This window comes from Vicia villosa, linkage group LG3 (assembly GCF_029867415.1).
Source record: "Vicia villosa cultivar HV-30 ecotype Madison, WI linkage group LG3, Vvil1.0, whole genome shotgun sequence".
In the NCBI taxonomy this organism is placed as follows: domain Eukaryota; kingdom Viridiplantae; phylum Streptophyta; class Magnoliopsida; order Fabales; family Fabaceae; genus Vicia; species Vicia villosa.
In genome coordinates, this window is record NC_081182.1 from 63,681,133 (window position 1) to 63,697,464 (window position 16,332).

General features: G+C 35.4%; 2 protein-coding genes across 2 annotated transcripts; both read left to right on the forward strand.

Moving 5' to 3' along the window:
* Positions 1-464: 464 nt before the first annotated feature.
* On the forward strand, positions 465-2,436 carry LOC131661682 (vacuolar protein sorting-associated protein 29-like). The gene is made up of 4 exons (XM_058931288.1): positions 465-615; positions 1,148-1,316; positions 1,410-1,547; positions 2,004-2,436. The coding sequence occupies exons 2-4, from the start codon at positions 1,185-1,187 to the stop codon at positions 2,304-2,306; spliced, it is 573 nt and encodes a 190-aa protein (XP_058787271.1). The 5' UTR covers positions 465-615; positions 1,148-1,184; the 3' UTR covers positions 2,307-2,436.
* Positions 2,437-2,588: 152 nt separating this feature from the next.
* On the forward strand, positions 2,589-14,644 carry LOC131658213 (uncharacterized). Its single transcript, XM_058927535.1, has 12 exons — positions 2,589-3,851; positions 3,993-5,091; positions 5,180-5,464; positions 5,544-6,611; positions 6,910-7,692; positions 7,784-8,102; positions 9,627-10,110; positions 10,225-11,323; positions 11,411-11,695; positions 11,782-12,762; positions 12,880-13,563; positions 13,733-14,644. Exons 1-12 carry the CDS (start codon positions 3,376-3,378, stop codon positions 14,057-14,059), a joined length of 7,890 nt encoding a protein of 2,629 aa, XP_058783518.1. The 5' UTR covers positions 2,589-3,375; the 3' UTR covers positions 14,060-14,644.
* The last annotated feature ends 1,688 nt before the right edge of the window (positions 14,645-16,332 follow it).

The following is a 16,332-nucleotide window of genomic DNA, read 5'->3' on the forward strand; positions in this document are numbered from 1 at the left end:
TTTAACACATTCTCTATTACAGAGATGAATAAGTTATTAAAATGATTTAATGCCCGTTTGTTTTGACTTTTTTAAAAATGATTTTTATAGTGGTATATAATTGTGTAAAAAAATTTAAAAAAAATTTAGTTCGAATAATTATTATTAAAATGTTATTTTAAGTATTTCATCATTTTTTTTTTGCATATCAAAATTTCAAAAAATCACTTAATTTTGAAACTATTTTAAATAAATTTTCATAAAAATTATTTTTGATATGTCACCTTTTAAAAAAATTATAATTTTAACAATATTTTAGTTTCAATAATATTTATTTATGTTATAAAATATCGAAAATAATATTTCAATTAAAAAAAATCGAATATAAAAAAACTTTTAATATTTTAAAAAATTATTTTGTAAAATTATTTTAAATAATTTTCAGCCGAAAATCGCTTAATTTTACTCTTAATTATAAACTTAAAAATCGCTTAATAAATCAGCTTCTAATTAGTTTTCTGTTTGATCGCACTAACCAAACTCTTCTCTATTGATTCCGCTTCCCATCTCGCCGTAGCTGCCACCACCGCTCATCGCCATAGTGGCGCGTAGTCCTCACATCTTCGCCTTCATCAGGTTCATTCCTCATTTCTTCATTCTTTTACGTAATAATTCTTTTACTCTGAATGATTTTGTCATGTAAATCTTGCCAGAGTTTGATCTTTCCTCTCCGATTGGATTCTACAATCATTTGGAAGGAGATTGATACGATCTTCGAATAAACAAAATTTTCTCTGTTGTTTTGGGAACACGAGCTGTCAATGACCTATTTGTTTCGATTTAGCGGATTCCTGAGGCTTGGACGATTTTTTTCGTAATTGGCGTATTGAATATTGCAATTCTTCAACTTGAAATTCGATTGTATTTTTCTCATGTTAAAGTCTGCAATTGAAATTTCCACTGTTCTTAATTTGAAGAAAATTCTAGAAGATTTATATTGATTAGAAAATGCAATTCAGCTTCTGTTTGAATCTGATACACTATGAAAACATGTGTATTCTATTTAAGTTTTTGTATTTATTGATACATAATTGGATAATTTTTGTTGGACAAATTCTTTTGTGAAGTTACTAATACTATGTTGATGGTTGATAATTTGTTTCTTTAGGTTCTGTATTCGGGTTTTCAGATTTTGATTGGTGAGGATGGTGCTGGTGTTAGCCCTAGGGGATTTGCATGTTCCCCATAGAGCACCTGATCTTCCTGCAAAGTTCAAATCCATGCTTGTCCCTGGCAAGATTCAGCATATTATTTGCCCTGGAAATTTATGTATTAAAGTATGTTTCGATTTCTTTTGGTATTTGAACGGGTGAAATTTTCAAATTTAATGCTTGAATTTCTAACCTAAAATTTATGTGTATTTTGCTCAGGAAGTTCATGATTACTTGAAGACTCTTTGTCCAGATTTGCATATAACTCGTGGAGAGTATGATGAAGAGACGAAATATCCAGAGACTAAAACACTAACCATTGGTCAATTTAAACTTGGACTTTGCCATGGTCATCAGGTTTGGTTTTCCTTTGACTTTTTGACGTTATTTCTCCACTTCATCTATAGTAGATATTTTGTAGGCATGAACAATGTTGAGAGTCTAACATTGGATACGATACAGTCTGATAAACTGCTTATGATACAACAAATTTCTCACCTTACAAACCAATTTTGAGGGGTTGAGTTGGATCAAACTCAAATTCTAAGAGACAAGTTAGTAATTTAGGATTTTACTGCCTAGTAGAGGGTAATATACTTTTCTTTTTCTTGATCAAAGTTATAGACATAGGACAACAGTAAAAACAAACTACAGGGGAAGAATAAGAAGGCAATCCTATAGTTTACCTTGCAACACCTTGAACTGATGAACCTAAGTTGGATGATTTATCTCATTGTAGCCCTTTATGTTGCCCATGTATGTGTTCAATTAGGGCCTCCATAACTGATGATAATATTCTTATTACTTTTGAAGGTTATTCCATGGGGAGACCTAGATTCACTAGCAATGCTGCAGAGGCAACTTGATGTAGACATCCTTGTGACAGGTCACACCCATCAGTTTACGGCTTACAAACACGAGGGTGGTGTAGTTATAAATCCAGGTTCGGCAACTGGTGCCTATAGCAGTATCACATATGACGTGAACCCAAGTTTTGTCCTCATGGACATTGATGGTCTGCGTGTTGTGGTCTACGTTTATGAACTGATTGATGGAGAGGTTAAGGTTGACAAGATAGATTTCAAGAAAACATCCTCAAACCAATCTGCTCACTGAACTTGGTCTTGAGTCTAGAATTCTTGTTGTTGTTTGTTTGTATTTTTCCTTCAAAATTTGTAAGGAGGTTCTGGTTTTAATTGTTCTACTTTAATTTGAACAGATTTATTTTGGGCATATCATAGCTTTACAGGATTCATTTTATTTGATCAATTTGTCAACATCGCAAAACACACATATTACTACCCAAAACTTTATTGTATCAAGAAGAGAGCACATAGATAAATAAACACAACCAAAATCTAAATTTATAAAATTCAGAATTATAATTTAGAATTTATTTGATATTAATAATGAATTTATTTTTAACTAAATTTTAATAATAATGTGAATAAAATTCATAATAAAAAAATTAAATATCCAGTGTAGAAGAAGTCCGTGATATATATAGAGAGAAGAGAAGTACTATAGAAGAAGCTATTGATTATTAATAATGAAAGTGCAGCCTCAAATTTTATATTTAACTATACATTTTCAATTAACTGTACAACAAAGATCAATTAAATCTTGGAATTTTATAACTTTAGAGTTTATAAATTATTGTTATCTTTAACTAACTACCCGAGACCTGTCTGTAATAACCATAAAAGTTCCACTCTTTAACTTAGCCCACGATTCTGTGTTTATTTTTTCAATTATGTCTAATATTTTAGTGTTAATTTTTTCAATTATGTCAATTGTTTTAGTGTTAGTTTTTTCTACCTTGTTAGGGTTGTAAAAGACCTAGGATTTAAATATATTAAGATTCTTGTTGTAGTTAACATTGATATAAGCCGTGGCAATAAAAATATAATACTTTGAAAAAAATATCCCAACAAACAATACCACCAATTCCATGTGGACAACTTTACACATATTCATCTCTCTAGACATTGACTTATTCTGAAGCAGAAAACCATCTTTTCACTGGAATTGGTGAGTACTCTTGCTTTGACTCCAATGTTGATTATGTGCAAGTACTATCTTTTGCATGAGTATAACTTCTTGAATAACTTGTCTTTTTTTTTAGGTGCTTCAATCTAAATCTGCACAACCTTCCATTTCCATAGTTGAAACTTAAAGTTTTTCAATGGAAAATTGTTCACAAAACTCAAAATGGAAGTATCATGTTTTCTTGAGTTTTAGGGGAGAAGACACGCGCTTAGGCTTCACCGATCACCTATATGCAGCTTTGGTGCGCAAGAGTATAATAACTTTTAGAGATGATGAAGAACTTGCAAGAGGTGAAGTAATCTCACAAAAGCTACTCCATGCCATTGAGGAATCACTCTCAGCAGTTGTTATTATCTCCAAAAACTATGCTAACTCAGCTTGGTGTTTGGATGAGTTAGTCAAGATTCTCGAATCCAAACGTTTGTCAGGACAACAAGTGTTCCCAATCTTCTATGGTGTTGATCCCTCCCATGTAAGGAATCAAAGGGGAAGTTTTGCTGAGGCTTTTAGGAAACATGAAGCAAAATTTGCTGAAAGCAAAGAGAAGGTGCAAAAGTGGAGAGATGCATTGACAGAGGTCGCCAACTTGTCAGGCTGGGATTCTAAGGATCAGTAAGTGCATGCCTTTTATTTGTGAAGTAAATATGAAAACAGAAACTGAAACATGAAAAGTACATAGGTTCTTGTATTTTCATTTTATATATGATTTGAATTTATGCCTTGATTATACGTCATGGTTTTTGTTCAATGCAGACATGAAACAAAACTTATTGAAGAAGTTGTTGCACAAGTATGGAAAAAACTGGAACTCAAATTTCCATCCTATAACGATGGACTGGTCGCGATTGATACAAGATTGGAAGAATTATATTCAACTCTGAAGATAGGTTTCGCGGAAGTTCGTTTCATAGGGATATGGGGTATGGGTGGGATTGGCAAAACGACTCTTGCTACAGCTCTCTTCAAAAATATCAAAAGTCAGTTTGATGTAAGTTGCTTCATCGCTAATGTCAGGGAGGTCTCTGGTGAAAGAAACCAAGGTATGCTACAGTTACAAAATAAAATTCTTTCTCATCTGAACATAAAAGGAATGGTAATTGAAACATTAAGCGAAGGAAAGGACAGCTTAAGAAACCTTTTATTCAACAAAAAGGTTCTTATTGTCCTTGATGATGTAAGTTCTAAAAGCCAACTTGAGAATTTGGCTGGAAGCCGTGCATGGTTTGGTCGAGGAAGTAGAATTTTAGTTACGACTAGGGATAAGCACCTCTTGATATCGCATGCTGTATTGTTTGAAATGTATGAGAGTAAAATCTTAAATAAAAGTGAATCCCTTCAACTTTTTTGTGAAAAAGCTTTTAAAAAGGACAAACTGGAAGAAGATTATTTTGAGTTATCTAAAAGTGTGGTGCAATATGCTGGAGGCCTTCCTTTGGCTCTTGAAGTGTTAGGTTCTTTTCTTTGCGGAAGAAGGATATCTGATTGGGAAGATGCTTGGATCAAAATTAAACAAGTTCCACATGATGATATCCTAAACAAACTTCAAATAAGTTATGACATGTTAGAAGATGAACACAAGACTATATTTCTAGATATTGCATGCTTTTTTAAGGGATGGTATAAACATAAAGTGATACAGATATTAGAAAATTGTGGCTTTCATCCAACACTTGGAATAAATGTTCTTATAGAAAAATCACTACTAACTTTCGATGGAAGAGTTATTGGGATGCATGATATGCTAGAAGAAATGGGTAAAACCATAGTTTTTCTAGAATCTCCTAATGATTCCGGAAAACGGAGTAGATTGTGGTCTCTAGAGGATATTGATGAAGTACTAAGAAAAAATAAGGTTATTCTCAATTTCAATGCTACGTTACTTTTGCTGCATTGCATTCATTGTATATTGTGTTACCTATTTGACAGTTATTGCTTAACAGGGAACTGAACTTGTTCAAGGTATTGTTTTAAAGTCATCACCATCTATGTCATTTGAAGCGAGTTGGAATCCCAAGGCCTTCTCAAAGATGTCTAATCTTAGGTTACTCATTATATTATGTGATTTGCATCTTTCACTTGGTCTGAAATGTCTTTCCAGCTCACTAAAAGTGCTTATATGGTGGCGATATCCAATGAATACTCTTCCACTTGGAGTTCAAATGGATAAGCTTGTTCACTTACAAATGGCCAATAGTAAAGTCAAACAGCTGTGGAATGGAACTCAGGTAAGGAAGTTCTAATAAGTGTTTTCATTTATAACTAGGATTTTCAAATACTAATCTATTTCTCCTTTATTTTGATCAGTATTTTGGAAAGCTGAAAGTAATTGATTTGAGCAACTCCAAAAATCTACGTCAAACTCCAAATGTCTCTAGAGTTCCATACCTTGAAGAGCTTCATCTTAATGATTGTACAGACCTTGCTGAAGTTCACCAATCTGTTACAGAACACAAAAAGCTCGAGATATTGAGCTTGATAGGATGTGCAAATCTGAAAACCTTTTCAAGTATAATGGAAATGGATTCCTTGAAAATGCTCATGCTATCTGATTGCTCAAACATTTCAAGACTTCCTGATTTTGGGGAAAATATGATAAGCATGTCAGTGCTTAATTTAATGCATTGCAAAAAAATTGTGTGCCTTCCAAACAGCATTAGTAACCTGAAGTCTCTCAAAATTCTCAATATATCAGGATGCTCAAAAATTTGTAGCCTGCCAGACGGTATAAAGCAAAACACGGCTTTGGAGGATCTTGACTTGAGTAGAACTGCTATTGGAGAAATGGATCCCTCCCTACTTCAATTAGGGAATCTCAAAATATTATCTTTAAGTGGATGTGGCTTGCCAGCTTCCGACTCTAGACGGGACGTGAGTCGGCCATATAGGGATCAGTGGGATCAATTCAGGTATATCTCAGCTGACACAGGCTTAATATTGCCTTCTACTTTCTCAGGTCTTTCCGCATTAACTGTTTTGGATTTGAGCTATTGTAATCTCACTGATGATTCAATTCCCCATGACGTTGATGGTTTATCATCATTGGAGAGACTAATTCTATCTGGGAATAAATTTCTGCGCCTACCCCATTGCTACTTTTTTAATCTTTCAAAGCTTCGCTATCTTGAACTGGAAGACTGTCCTCAGCTTCGATATGAACCATTGCTTCCACCATATTTTTCTAATCTTTCAGATCATCACTCTCTTGAAATGGAAGACTATCCTTATCTTCATTCTATGGGATGGCTTCCACCACATGTATGCTTTTACTCAATAGATACAGATAGAAAGGAATCTAAATTATTAGATCCTAAAAAGATATGGAAGCTGTTTGAATCAATCAACAAAGAACTCTTTCTCTCACCCGTGTCGTTGGTATGTGCTTCAAGAGACTGAAATCAGGTGTCCACTTTTCCTATCTCCTTCTCCGTCCCTTCAACGAAGACAAAAACCTCAGCAAAAGTAGAACATAACAAAACAAATAAATGGTTTTAGTTTTAAATTTAAAGTGATCTTTTTTACTCAAATGGTGTGTCTTTGTTGGAGGGATTGAAAGGGAAGTTCATATGGAAAGGTTGTGCATCTTTAAACATACAACAAGTCACTTTTATTTGCAATGTATGCATGAATTTCTGCTGTTTTTTTGTTAACAAGGAAAAATTTATTGTCACAGATAAATGATTACCCTTATCCTGTGTACACGGAAATCCCTTCGAGATTTGATAATCATAATTTTTTACCCTTGAACTCATCATATGTGTCAGAAGCTGACTCAATTGCATCAATAACAGTAAAGATCCCTACTGATTATTTTCCAAGTAGTAGGTGGGCAGTAGCTGTATTTGTGGCCTTGGAGGAAATTGATGAAGGCTTTCAGGCCCGAAAAAAGCTGCTTCACATTACCAAACCAGATTTGGGTTATTTAATCCTTTTGATAATGGTGTTTTTGCTTTTAATCCGTGTATGGTTTGGTGTTCCAATAAAAACCACTACCAAAATCATGCGCACGCGTTGGAACTTTGATACTTTAGAGCCTGAAGATGGCTCATCCTTATCTCTCTTCTCTAGTTCAACAGCAAACAATAAACTGTACCTGTTCACAATGGTAAGGAGTGGTGATTTTATATACATTCGGCGACACATAAGAGGGGAGGGAAAGTCCAATTGCAGATCCCTTAGCAAGCATCGGAAGCCAGAGTTCAGGGAAAACAGTTTGTTGCGTTTTGAAGTGCAAGTGGAAGGGTGCAAGATAAGGAAGTGTGGAGGGCGTGTGTTGGACAAGGCAGATTATCTTGAAGACTCTAAAGAGGTGAACAGCAGTGAACTTTCTATGGTACCTCCAATTTCCGAGCATGTCAGTGGTATGTGCAAACCAACTGTGGATGAATTGAAGGGAGAGAATGCTACAGCCTTTGATGTGCAGAACACAGAAAAATCCATTGAAAATTTCTCTTTGGTAAGTAACCCTCTAATTCTCACACACAATTACCTAAAAATTTTTCACGGTATTCTTGATATAACATGTTTACCACTATCTCTTGTTGCAGGGAAAAATGTTTCAGAATATTAGACAAAGACTAGGTCTAAGCATGCTTATTTTAATAATGTCAATGATGGTAGCTGCTACACTATTCCCTCTGCCTGTGCAAGGATTCGACTCTAAAAAGCACACCACAACAATTGAAGTCCAGAATAAACCATTTAAATCTCATCGGATTTCCCGTAAAACTGTATTGAAGGTCAATACACCACAATTACAAAGCAGTCATAGATTGAATGTGAGCCAACGGTTGTCATTTCCATTATACCAGCTTCCAACGAGGACACATTTCTCTCAGACTCACTTTTGTTCTTACTTAACTAGATGAAGTCATTTTAATAGTTATTTGAATAGGGTTTATGTAATCCTCGATCAGAACAGTCTAAAGATCTCGGATCCAGACACAAGTACCAAGGTATGAAGCCATGATCAGGAGAAGACAATGGCGTGAGCCCTAGAGGCTTAGAGGCAGTTAAGGACCTTTAGATTATAAGTTCACAAAAGCAGGATACAATACATTGTATTAGAAAGATCATGTTTTGTTTATCTGGAATCAATAGAATTATTAGTTCTTTAGTGTTCATTTGTTACATGAACAAAAAGCAAGCTGCAGCTTGTATGTGATAGGGTAGGAAGTTCATATAAGTAGGATACAAAAGTCTTAAAAGTGAAAGCTTGAGCTTCACGAGAAGCTGTCGCTTTCAAACAGCGCTCTGACTCCCTTAACAAAAGTTACTTTGTTACATATGTTTGACTTCTTCTATCCTATATACTTCAAAGTCCCACCCAGATTTGATAATCAGAATTTTTTTCCATTGAGCTCGTCATATGTATCAAAACACGATTCTTTTGCATCTGTAAAAGTGGACATCCTTGCTAATTGTCCTTCAAGTGACTGGTGAGGGGTGGCTGTACTTGTGGCCTCAGAAGCTGAAGCTCCACAGAATTCAGAGGAAGGTGCTAATAGTTTTTTCCTCAGATCTACGCGCTTGTGTTGGAAATTTGATACTCTACGTGCTTATCAATGTCTGCCAGTTCAACAGTATATAGCGATCTTTACCTCGTCACTATGGTAGTGAGTGGTGATTTTAATTTCATACAGAGACACCGAAGGGAGGACCGAATCATCGTAACAGAAATGTGACCCAGTGGTTGTCATTTCCAATATACCAGTCACCAAGGAGGTTGAGTTTCTCTCAGAGCCACTTTTGTTCTAACGGAAGTTTGGTGTAGTGGTTTTGGATGCCGGGTGGTGATGGAATTCTTCTTCTGCTGTTTGCTTTTGATGGTATCATTATGTTTATGTTTTGTTTATTCCTTATCACTTTTTGTCTTGCATGCACTATTGTTGTTGCTTATAGATTTTAATTTGGGTTTTGTTGGAAACTCCAAATCAAAAGGGTGGTCCCAATGATAAATACTAGCTTGGTTATTTTATTCTTAAGCATGTGATGACAAAGGCCAGTGTTTAATCTGTGACTCAACTCACGAATCTCTATTATTATTCTAATGTTAATTTTTTGTCAAGTTTTTACAAGAACTAGGATTTTTATATATACAGGATTAACTTATTAATTAAGAGTGACTAAATATTATTCCCAATGTGGACAACTCTTACACATATTCATATCTCGAGACATTGACTCATTTTGAAAGCTAAAAATCATCTTTTTCACTGGTGGTATTGCCGAGTACCCTTGCTTTGACACCAATTGTTGATTCTGGTGCAAGTACTATTTTTTGCATGAGTATAAATTTTTGAATAACTTGTCCTTAATGTTTTTTATTTTATTTTCAGGTGCTTCAATCTAAACCAGCATATTCTTCCATTTCTATAGTTAAATCTTAAGGTCTTTCAATGGAAGATTATTCACAAAACTCAAAATGGAAGTATCATGTTTTCTTGAGTTTTAGGGGAGAAGACACACGCTTAGGCTTCACCGATCACCTATATGCAGCTTTGGTGCGCAAGAGTATAATAACTTTCAGAGATGATGAAGAACTTGCAAGAGGTGAAGTAATCTCACAAAAGCTACTCCATGCCATTGAAGAATCTCTCTCAGCAGTTGTCATAATCTCCAAAAACTATGCTAATTCAGCTTGGTGTTTGGATGAGTTAGTCAAGATTCTCGAATCTAAACGGTTGTCAGGACAACAAGTGTTCCCTATTTTTTATGGTGTGGATCCCTCTGATGTAAGGAATCAAAGGGGAAGTTTTGATGAGGCTTTTAGGAAACATGAAGAAAAATTTGCCGAAACCAAAGAGAAGGTGCAACAGTGGAGAGATGCATTGAGAGAGGTCGCCAACTTGTCAGGCTGGGACTCTAAGGATCAGTATGTGCATGCCTTTCGTTTTCATTTGAGTTGTAAACAGGTCTTTGCATTTTCATTTTATATATGATTTTAACTCACGCCTTGATTATATGTTATGGTTATTGTTCAATGCAGACATGAAACAAAACTCATCGAAGAAGTTGTTGCACAAGTATGGAAAAAACTGGAACTCAAATTCCCATCCTATAACGATGGACTGGTTGCAATTGATGCAAGATTGGATGAATTATATTCAACTCTGAAGATAGGATCGGAGGATGTTCGTTTCATAGGGATATGGGGCATGGGTGGGATAGGCAAAACGACTCTTACTACAGCTCTTTACAAAAAAATCAAAAGCCAGTTTGATGTAAGTTGCTTCGTTGCTAATGTTAGGGAGGTCTCAGGGGAAAGAAACGAAGGTTTGCTACAGTTACAAAATAAAATTCTTTCTCATCTGAACATAAAAGGAATGGTAATTGAAACATTAAGCCAAGGAAAGGACAGCTTAAGAAACCTTTTATCCAGCAAAAAGGTTCTTATTGTCCTTGATGATGTAAGTTCTAAAAGCCAACTTGAGAATTTGGCTGGAAGCCAAGAATGGTTTGGTCGAGGGAGTAGAATTATAGTTACAACTAGGGATAAGCACCTCTTGATATCGCATGTTGTATTGTTTGAAATGTATGAGAGTAAAATCTTAAATGAAAGTGAATCCCTTCAACTTTTTTGTGAAAAAGCATTTAAAGAAGATGCACCTAAAGAGGGTTATATGGAGTTGTCTAAAAGTGTTGTCGAATATGCTCGGGGCCTTCCTTTGGCTCTTGAAGTGTTAGGTTCTTTTCTTTGTGGAAGAAGTATATCTGATTGGAAAGATGCTTTAATCAAGATTAAACAAGTTCCACATGATGATATCCTAAACAAACTTAGAATAAGCTATGACATGTTAGAAGATGAACACAAGACCATATTTCTAGATATTGCCTGCTTTTTTAAGGGATGGTACAAACATAAAGTGATACAAATATTAGAAAATTGTGGCCTTCACCCAGCCATTGGCATAAATGTTCTCATAGAAAAATCATTAGTAACTTTTGATGGAAGAGTTATCTGGATGCATGATATGCTTGAAGAAATGGGTAAAACCATAGTTTTTCAAGAATCCCCTAATGATCCAGGAAGACGAAGTAGACTGTGGTCTCTAGAGGATATTGATCAAGTGCTGAGAAAAAATAAGGTAATTGCCAAGTTAAAGTTACTTTATTTTTACTGCATTCCTTGTTTATAAATTGTATCTGATATTCTGATGATTATTGTTTACTAGGGAACTGAAATTGTGCAAGGTATAGTTTTGAGACCATCGCCATCTACGCTGTATAAAGTACGTTGGGACCCTGAGGCATTCTCAAAGATGGGTAATCTTAGGTTACTCGTTATATTATGTGAGCTGCATCCTTCCCTTGGTCTGAAATGTCTTTCTAGCTCGCTAAAAGTGCTTATATGGTGGGGATATCCATTGGATGCTCTTCCACTTGGAGTTCAACTAGATGAGCTTGTACATTTGCAAATGATCAACAGCAAAGTTAAACATTTGTGGAGTGAAAAAGAGGTAAGAATTTTCAGTTAAGAGGCTTCATATAACTTATAGTATGGACACAGGACTTTACAATGCTTGTCTCTTTGTTTTTTCCCCAGTATTTCGGAAAGCTGAAAGTAATAGATTTGAGTAACTCCAAAGATTTACGTCAAACTCCAAATATCTCTAGAATTCCAAATCTTGAAGAGTTGTATCTGAATGATTGTCCAAAACTTGTTGAAGTACACCAATCTATCAGCCGACACAAAAAACTCATGATATTGAGCTTGATGGGATGTGTAGATCTGAAAACCTTTCCAAATAAATTGGAAATGTTTTCGTTGAAAATGCTATTTCTCTCTGACTGCTCAAGAATTCAAAGACTTCCTGAATTTGGAAAAAATATGACGTGCATCACGGAACTTATCTTAACAAATTGCAAGAATCTTCTATGCCTTCCAAACAGCATCAGTAACCTGAAAACTCTCAGAATTCTCGACATATCAAGATGTTCAAAAATTCATACCCTGCCAGATGGTATAAATCAAAACAAGGCTTTGGTGGACATTGACTTGAGTAGAACTGCTATTAGAGAATTGGATCCATCCCTACTTCAGTTAGAAAATATCAAAAGATTATCTTTAAGTAGATGTAGCGGATCAGCATCCAATTCCAGCTGGGAGTTTCAGCTTCCTTTTGGTAAGAAGTTCAGTTTTTCCCCAGCTCACACAAGAGGCTTAACATTGCCCCATTTTGTATCAGGCCTTTCCTCATTAACTGTATTGGATTTAAGCTATTGTAATCTTACCGATGATTCAATTCCTCATGATATCGATTGCTTATCATCATTGGAGAATCTGATTCTAAGTGGGAACAATTTTGTTCGCCTACCTACTCACTACCTTGCTAATCTTTCAAAGCTTCGTTATCTTGAATTGGAAGATTGCCCGCAGCTCCAATCTTTACCAGTGCTTCCACCTCATGTACGCTTGTATGGAACAGATTCTGATGTAAGGGAAGCTGGTGCATTAGATCCACAAAAGATATGGAAGCTGTTTGAATCAAGTGACAAAGAACTCTTACAGTCATATGTGCCTCAAGTATGTGCAACTACAAACTAAATATTTTTACTTGCACTGACAAAGCCACTTAGTATACTATAATGCATGCTTGTATTTCACCTATTATTGTTAACAAAAAAAGTTGCGTTGTTTCAGATGTTTGACTTCTTCAATCCTATGTACTTCACAATCCCACCGAGATTTGATAATCAGAATTTTTTTCCATTGAGCTCGTCATATGTGTCAAAACACGATTCATTTGCATCAGTAACAGTGGATATCCCTGATGATTGTCTTTCAAGTGACTGGTGGGGGGTGGCTGTACTTGTGGCCTTAGAAGCTGATTCAGAGGAAGGCGCTAAAAGTTCTTTTATGAGATCTATGGGCCTGCGTTGGAAATTTGATACTCTAGGACCTGAAGACAGCCCTTCCTTATCACTGTCTGCAGGTTCAACAGCATACAGTGATCTTTACCTCGTCACTATGGTGGTGAGTGGTGATTTTATATACATACGGAGACACCGAAGGGAAGACCGAGGAAGTTTCATGAACGAAGAGTTTAGCAAACATAGAAAGCCAGAGTTCAGGGAAAACAGTTCGTTGCGCTTCGAAGTGGAAGTAGGAGGATGGAAGATAAGGAAGTGTAGGTGGCATATGTTGTGCAAGGAAGATTATCTTGAAGACTTACAAATGCTAAACAGCGGTGGACTTGTTGAAGGACCTTCAGATTCCGGGCATTCAGCTGGTAAGAACAAATCATATGTGGAAGAATTCAAGGGGAAGGATACTACTGTTTTGGATGTGAAGAACATAGAAAGGTCCAATGAGAACTTCTCTTTGGTAAGTCACCTAATAAATAGCATGCAATTATCTCAAAATTTCTAATGATATTCTTCATGAAACTTACTTTTGTAGAGATGAGAATACTCTTACTATTTTTCGGTTCGCCATTATTGAACTTTAATTACTTATCAATCTCAACCTGTCTTCCACTGTTGTTATCTTGCAGGGGAAAATGTTTCACACCATTAAACAAGGACTTGGTTTAGGTGTTCTAGCTTTGATATCATTGATGGTTGGGGCTACAATATTCTGTTCGCCTATGCATGGTTTGCGCTTCAAAAAGTCCACCACAACAATCGAGACCATATCTAATAAATTATTAAAACCACATTGGACTACCTTCAATGATATCGTACTTAAGGTCAATGCACCGCAATTTCAGCGTGGTCCTCGTAACAGAAATGTGAGTCAACGGTTGTCATTTCAACTGTACCGGCCACCAAGGAGGTTGAGTTTCTGTAAGAGCCAATTTTGTTGTAACTTCACTCGATGAAAAACATTTTTCTTTTTGACAAACTTGTTCTTTTGTGTATCTCAAATATTTCATTTGTCTAATTCTGATTTAGATATGTAATAAACCTCATATTATAATCTTTTTAATAGAAACTTCACAGTAGTTAGAACTACACCACTTTTAGAAATGGTACAACATAATGAAAAATTCAGAACAATACAAATATATTGATGTTGATGTGAATAATATGTTATGAACAATGGATAAAGATGGAATGAATGTCATCATTTTCTGTCATTTTTTAGAACATTCAAACAATAGAATCTTTTATCATTTTACGCCATGCATGCATGTTTGTAACTAGGGGTGGAAATAGGCTGGGCCGAGCTAGGCTTTGTCAAGCCTAAGTTTGGCCTGTCAAAAAAAGCAAAAGCCTAAGCCTCGCATGTAGCCTTTATATAGGATCATATTACTAACTAGCTAACTTCTAGTTAGTAATCAAATATAAAGTTAGCAGTAACCGCATACTGAACTATCAGAAACCACACGTTGAATTAGCAGTAACCACATGCTGAACTATAACCACATATTAAACTATCAGTAACCACATGCTAAACTATCAGTAACCACATACTAAACTATCATAACCACATAATGCACTATCAGAAGTCACATGCTAAATTATTAATAACCACATAATGCACTAGCAATAACTACATGTTAAACTAGCATTAACTTCTGAAAATTGAATTACACATCTAATATCCTTCCTAATTTAAATTTCTTAAGTTCCTCATTTCCATCATTCCTTTGAGGCCTTCAAACCTTGCATGCTTCAAGGGTTTCGTTAGAATGTCTGCCAATTGCAATTCAGTCTTGCAATACTCAAATCTCAACCTCTCTTTACTAACTTGGTTCGTAAGGAAATGACACCTCCTTTCTATGTGTTTGTTCCTATCATGGTTCATTGGATGATTTGCCAAATCAATTGATGACTGGTTGTCCACTAGTAACTTGATTTGCCCATAGTTGCTCACATTTAACTCTTCAAGCAACAACTCCAACTAAAATGCTTGACATGCATCATAAGAGGTTGGAACACACTCTACCTCACATGAAGACAAAGCCATAATTCCTTGCTTCTTTGAACTCCATAAGATTGGTGATAATTCAAGCACAAACAAGTAAGCAGTTGTGCTCTTTCTATCATTCTGATCTTCACTCCAAATCAAATTAGAATAACCATACACCTTGCCTTTCACTCTTGTGTTTTGTTGATTTGGCATGAGTACTGCATGGTCAGTTGTACCTATAATGTACTTTAGGATCCTCTTTGTTACAAGTAAATGACATAACCTTGGTTTCTCTATGAATCTACTAATCAATCTCACATTATGACAAATACCAGGCCCTGTATTGCAAAGATACCTCAATTAGCCAATGATCTGCTTGTACAAAATGATATCTACCAGTTCATCATTTGGATCCTTCTTTAATTTGATGTTGGTCTCTATATGTGTGTTTTCAGACTCACTTTTGTTCTTACTTAACTAGATGAAGTAATTTTTTGCGTTGTGCTCTATATCCCAAGACTGTGGTCCATTGGAAGTATGTCAATTTTGTCGACTCAGTAGCCACAATAGTTATTTACGTAGCCTACGACCAGAACAGTTTAAAGAGGCCGGACCTTGACACAGGTACGAAGCAATGAAGCCATGATCGGGGGAAGATGATGGCGTGAACTCTAGAGGCGCAGAGGCTGTTAAGGACCTTTTTAGATTAGAAGTTCACATAAGTAGGATACAATACATTGTATTAGAAAGATCGTGTTTTGTTTATCTGGATCAATAGAATTATTAGTTCTTCAATGTTCATTTGGGCGTGAGCAATGTTCATTTGTGAAGTGACCAGAAAGCAAGTTCTAAGTATTATTATGCATACTTTACCCTGCATATCTTTGATATTTTGTCATATTTTCTTCTACCAAATACATACAACAACAGTTATATTTTGGGTCAAGTCTTAAAAGTGAAAGCTTGTTTATCCGAATCTCATTTTTAACTTCATTGTACACCACTTTTTCATCCTACATCATTTATTGCATCTCACAATGATATTTAACTAGTCAAGATGAGATGACAATGGTCATACGAACAATCAATAAGAAAGCTTCGTATTGTAGAGATGAGAATACTCTTACTATTTTTCGATTTGCCATTATTGAACTTTAGTTACTTATCAATCTCAACCTATCTTCCACTGTTCTTATCTTGCAAGCGAAAATGTTTCACAATATTAAACAAGGACTTGGT

Bases quoted from the DNA above. Each gene is read 5' to 3' on its own strand.
- LOC131661682 (XM_058931288.1), top strand. From the start codon at position 1,185: ATGGTGCTGGTGTTAGCCCTAGGGGATTTGCATGTTCCCCATAGAGCA. The intron at 1,317-1,409 runs GTATGTTTCGAT...TATTTTGCTCAG, and splicing joins CTGGAAATTTATGTATTAAA to GAAGTTCATGATTACTTGAA. The intron at 1,548-2,003 runs GTTTGGTTTTCC...TTACTTTTGAAG, and splicing joins GACTTTGCCATGGTCATCAG to GTTATTCCATGGGGAGACCT.
- LOC131658213 (XM_058927535.1), top strand. From the start codon at position 3,376: ATGGAAAATTGTTCACAAAACTCAAAATGGAAGTATCATGTTTTCTTG. The intron at 5,092-5,179 runs GTTATTCTCAAT...ATTGCTTAACAG, and splicing joins AAGTACTAAGAAAAAATAAG to GGAACTGAACTTGTTCAAGG. The intron at 5,465-5,543 runs GTAAGGAAGTTC...TATTTTGATCAG, and splicing joins AGCTGTGGAATGGAACTCAG to TATTTTGGAAAGCTGAAAGT.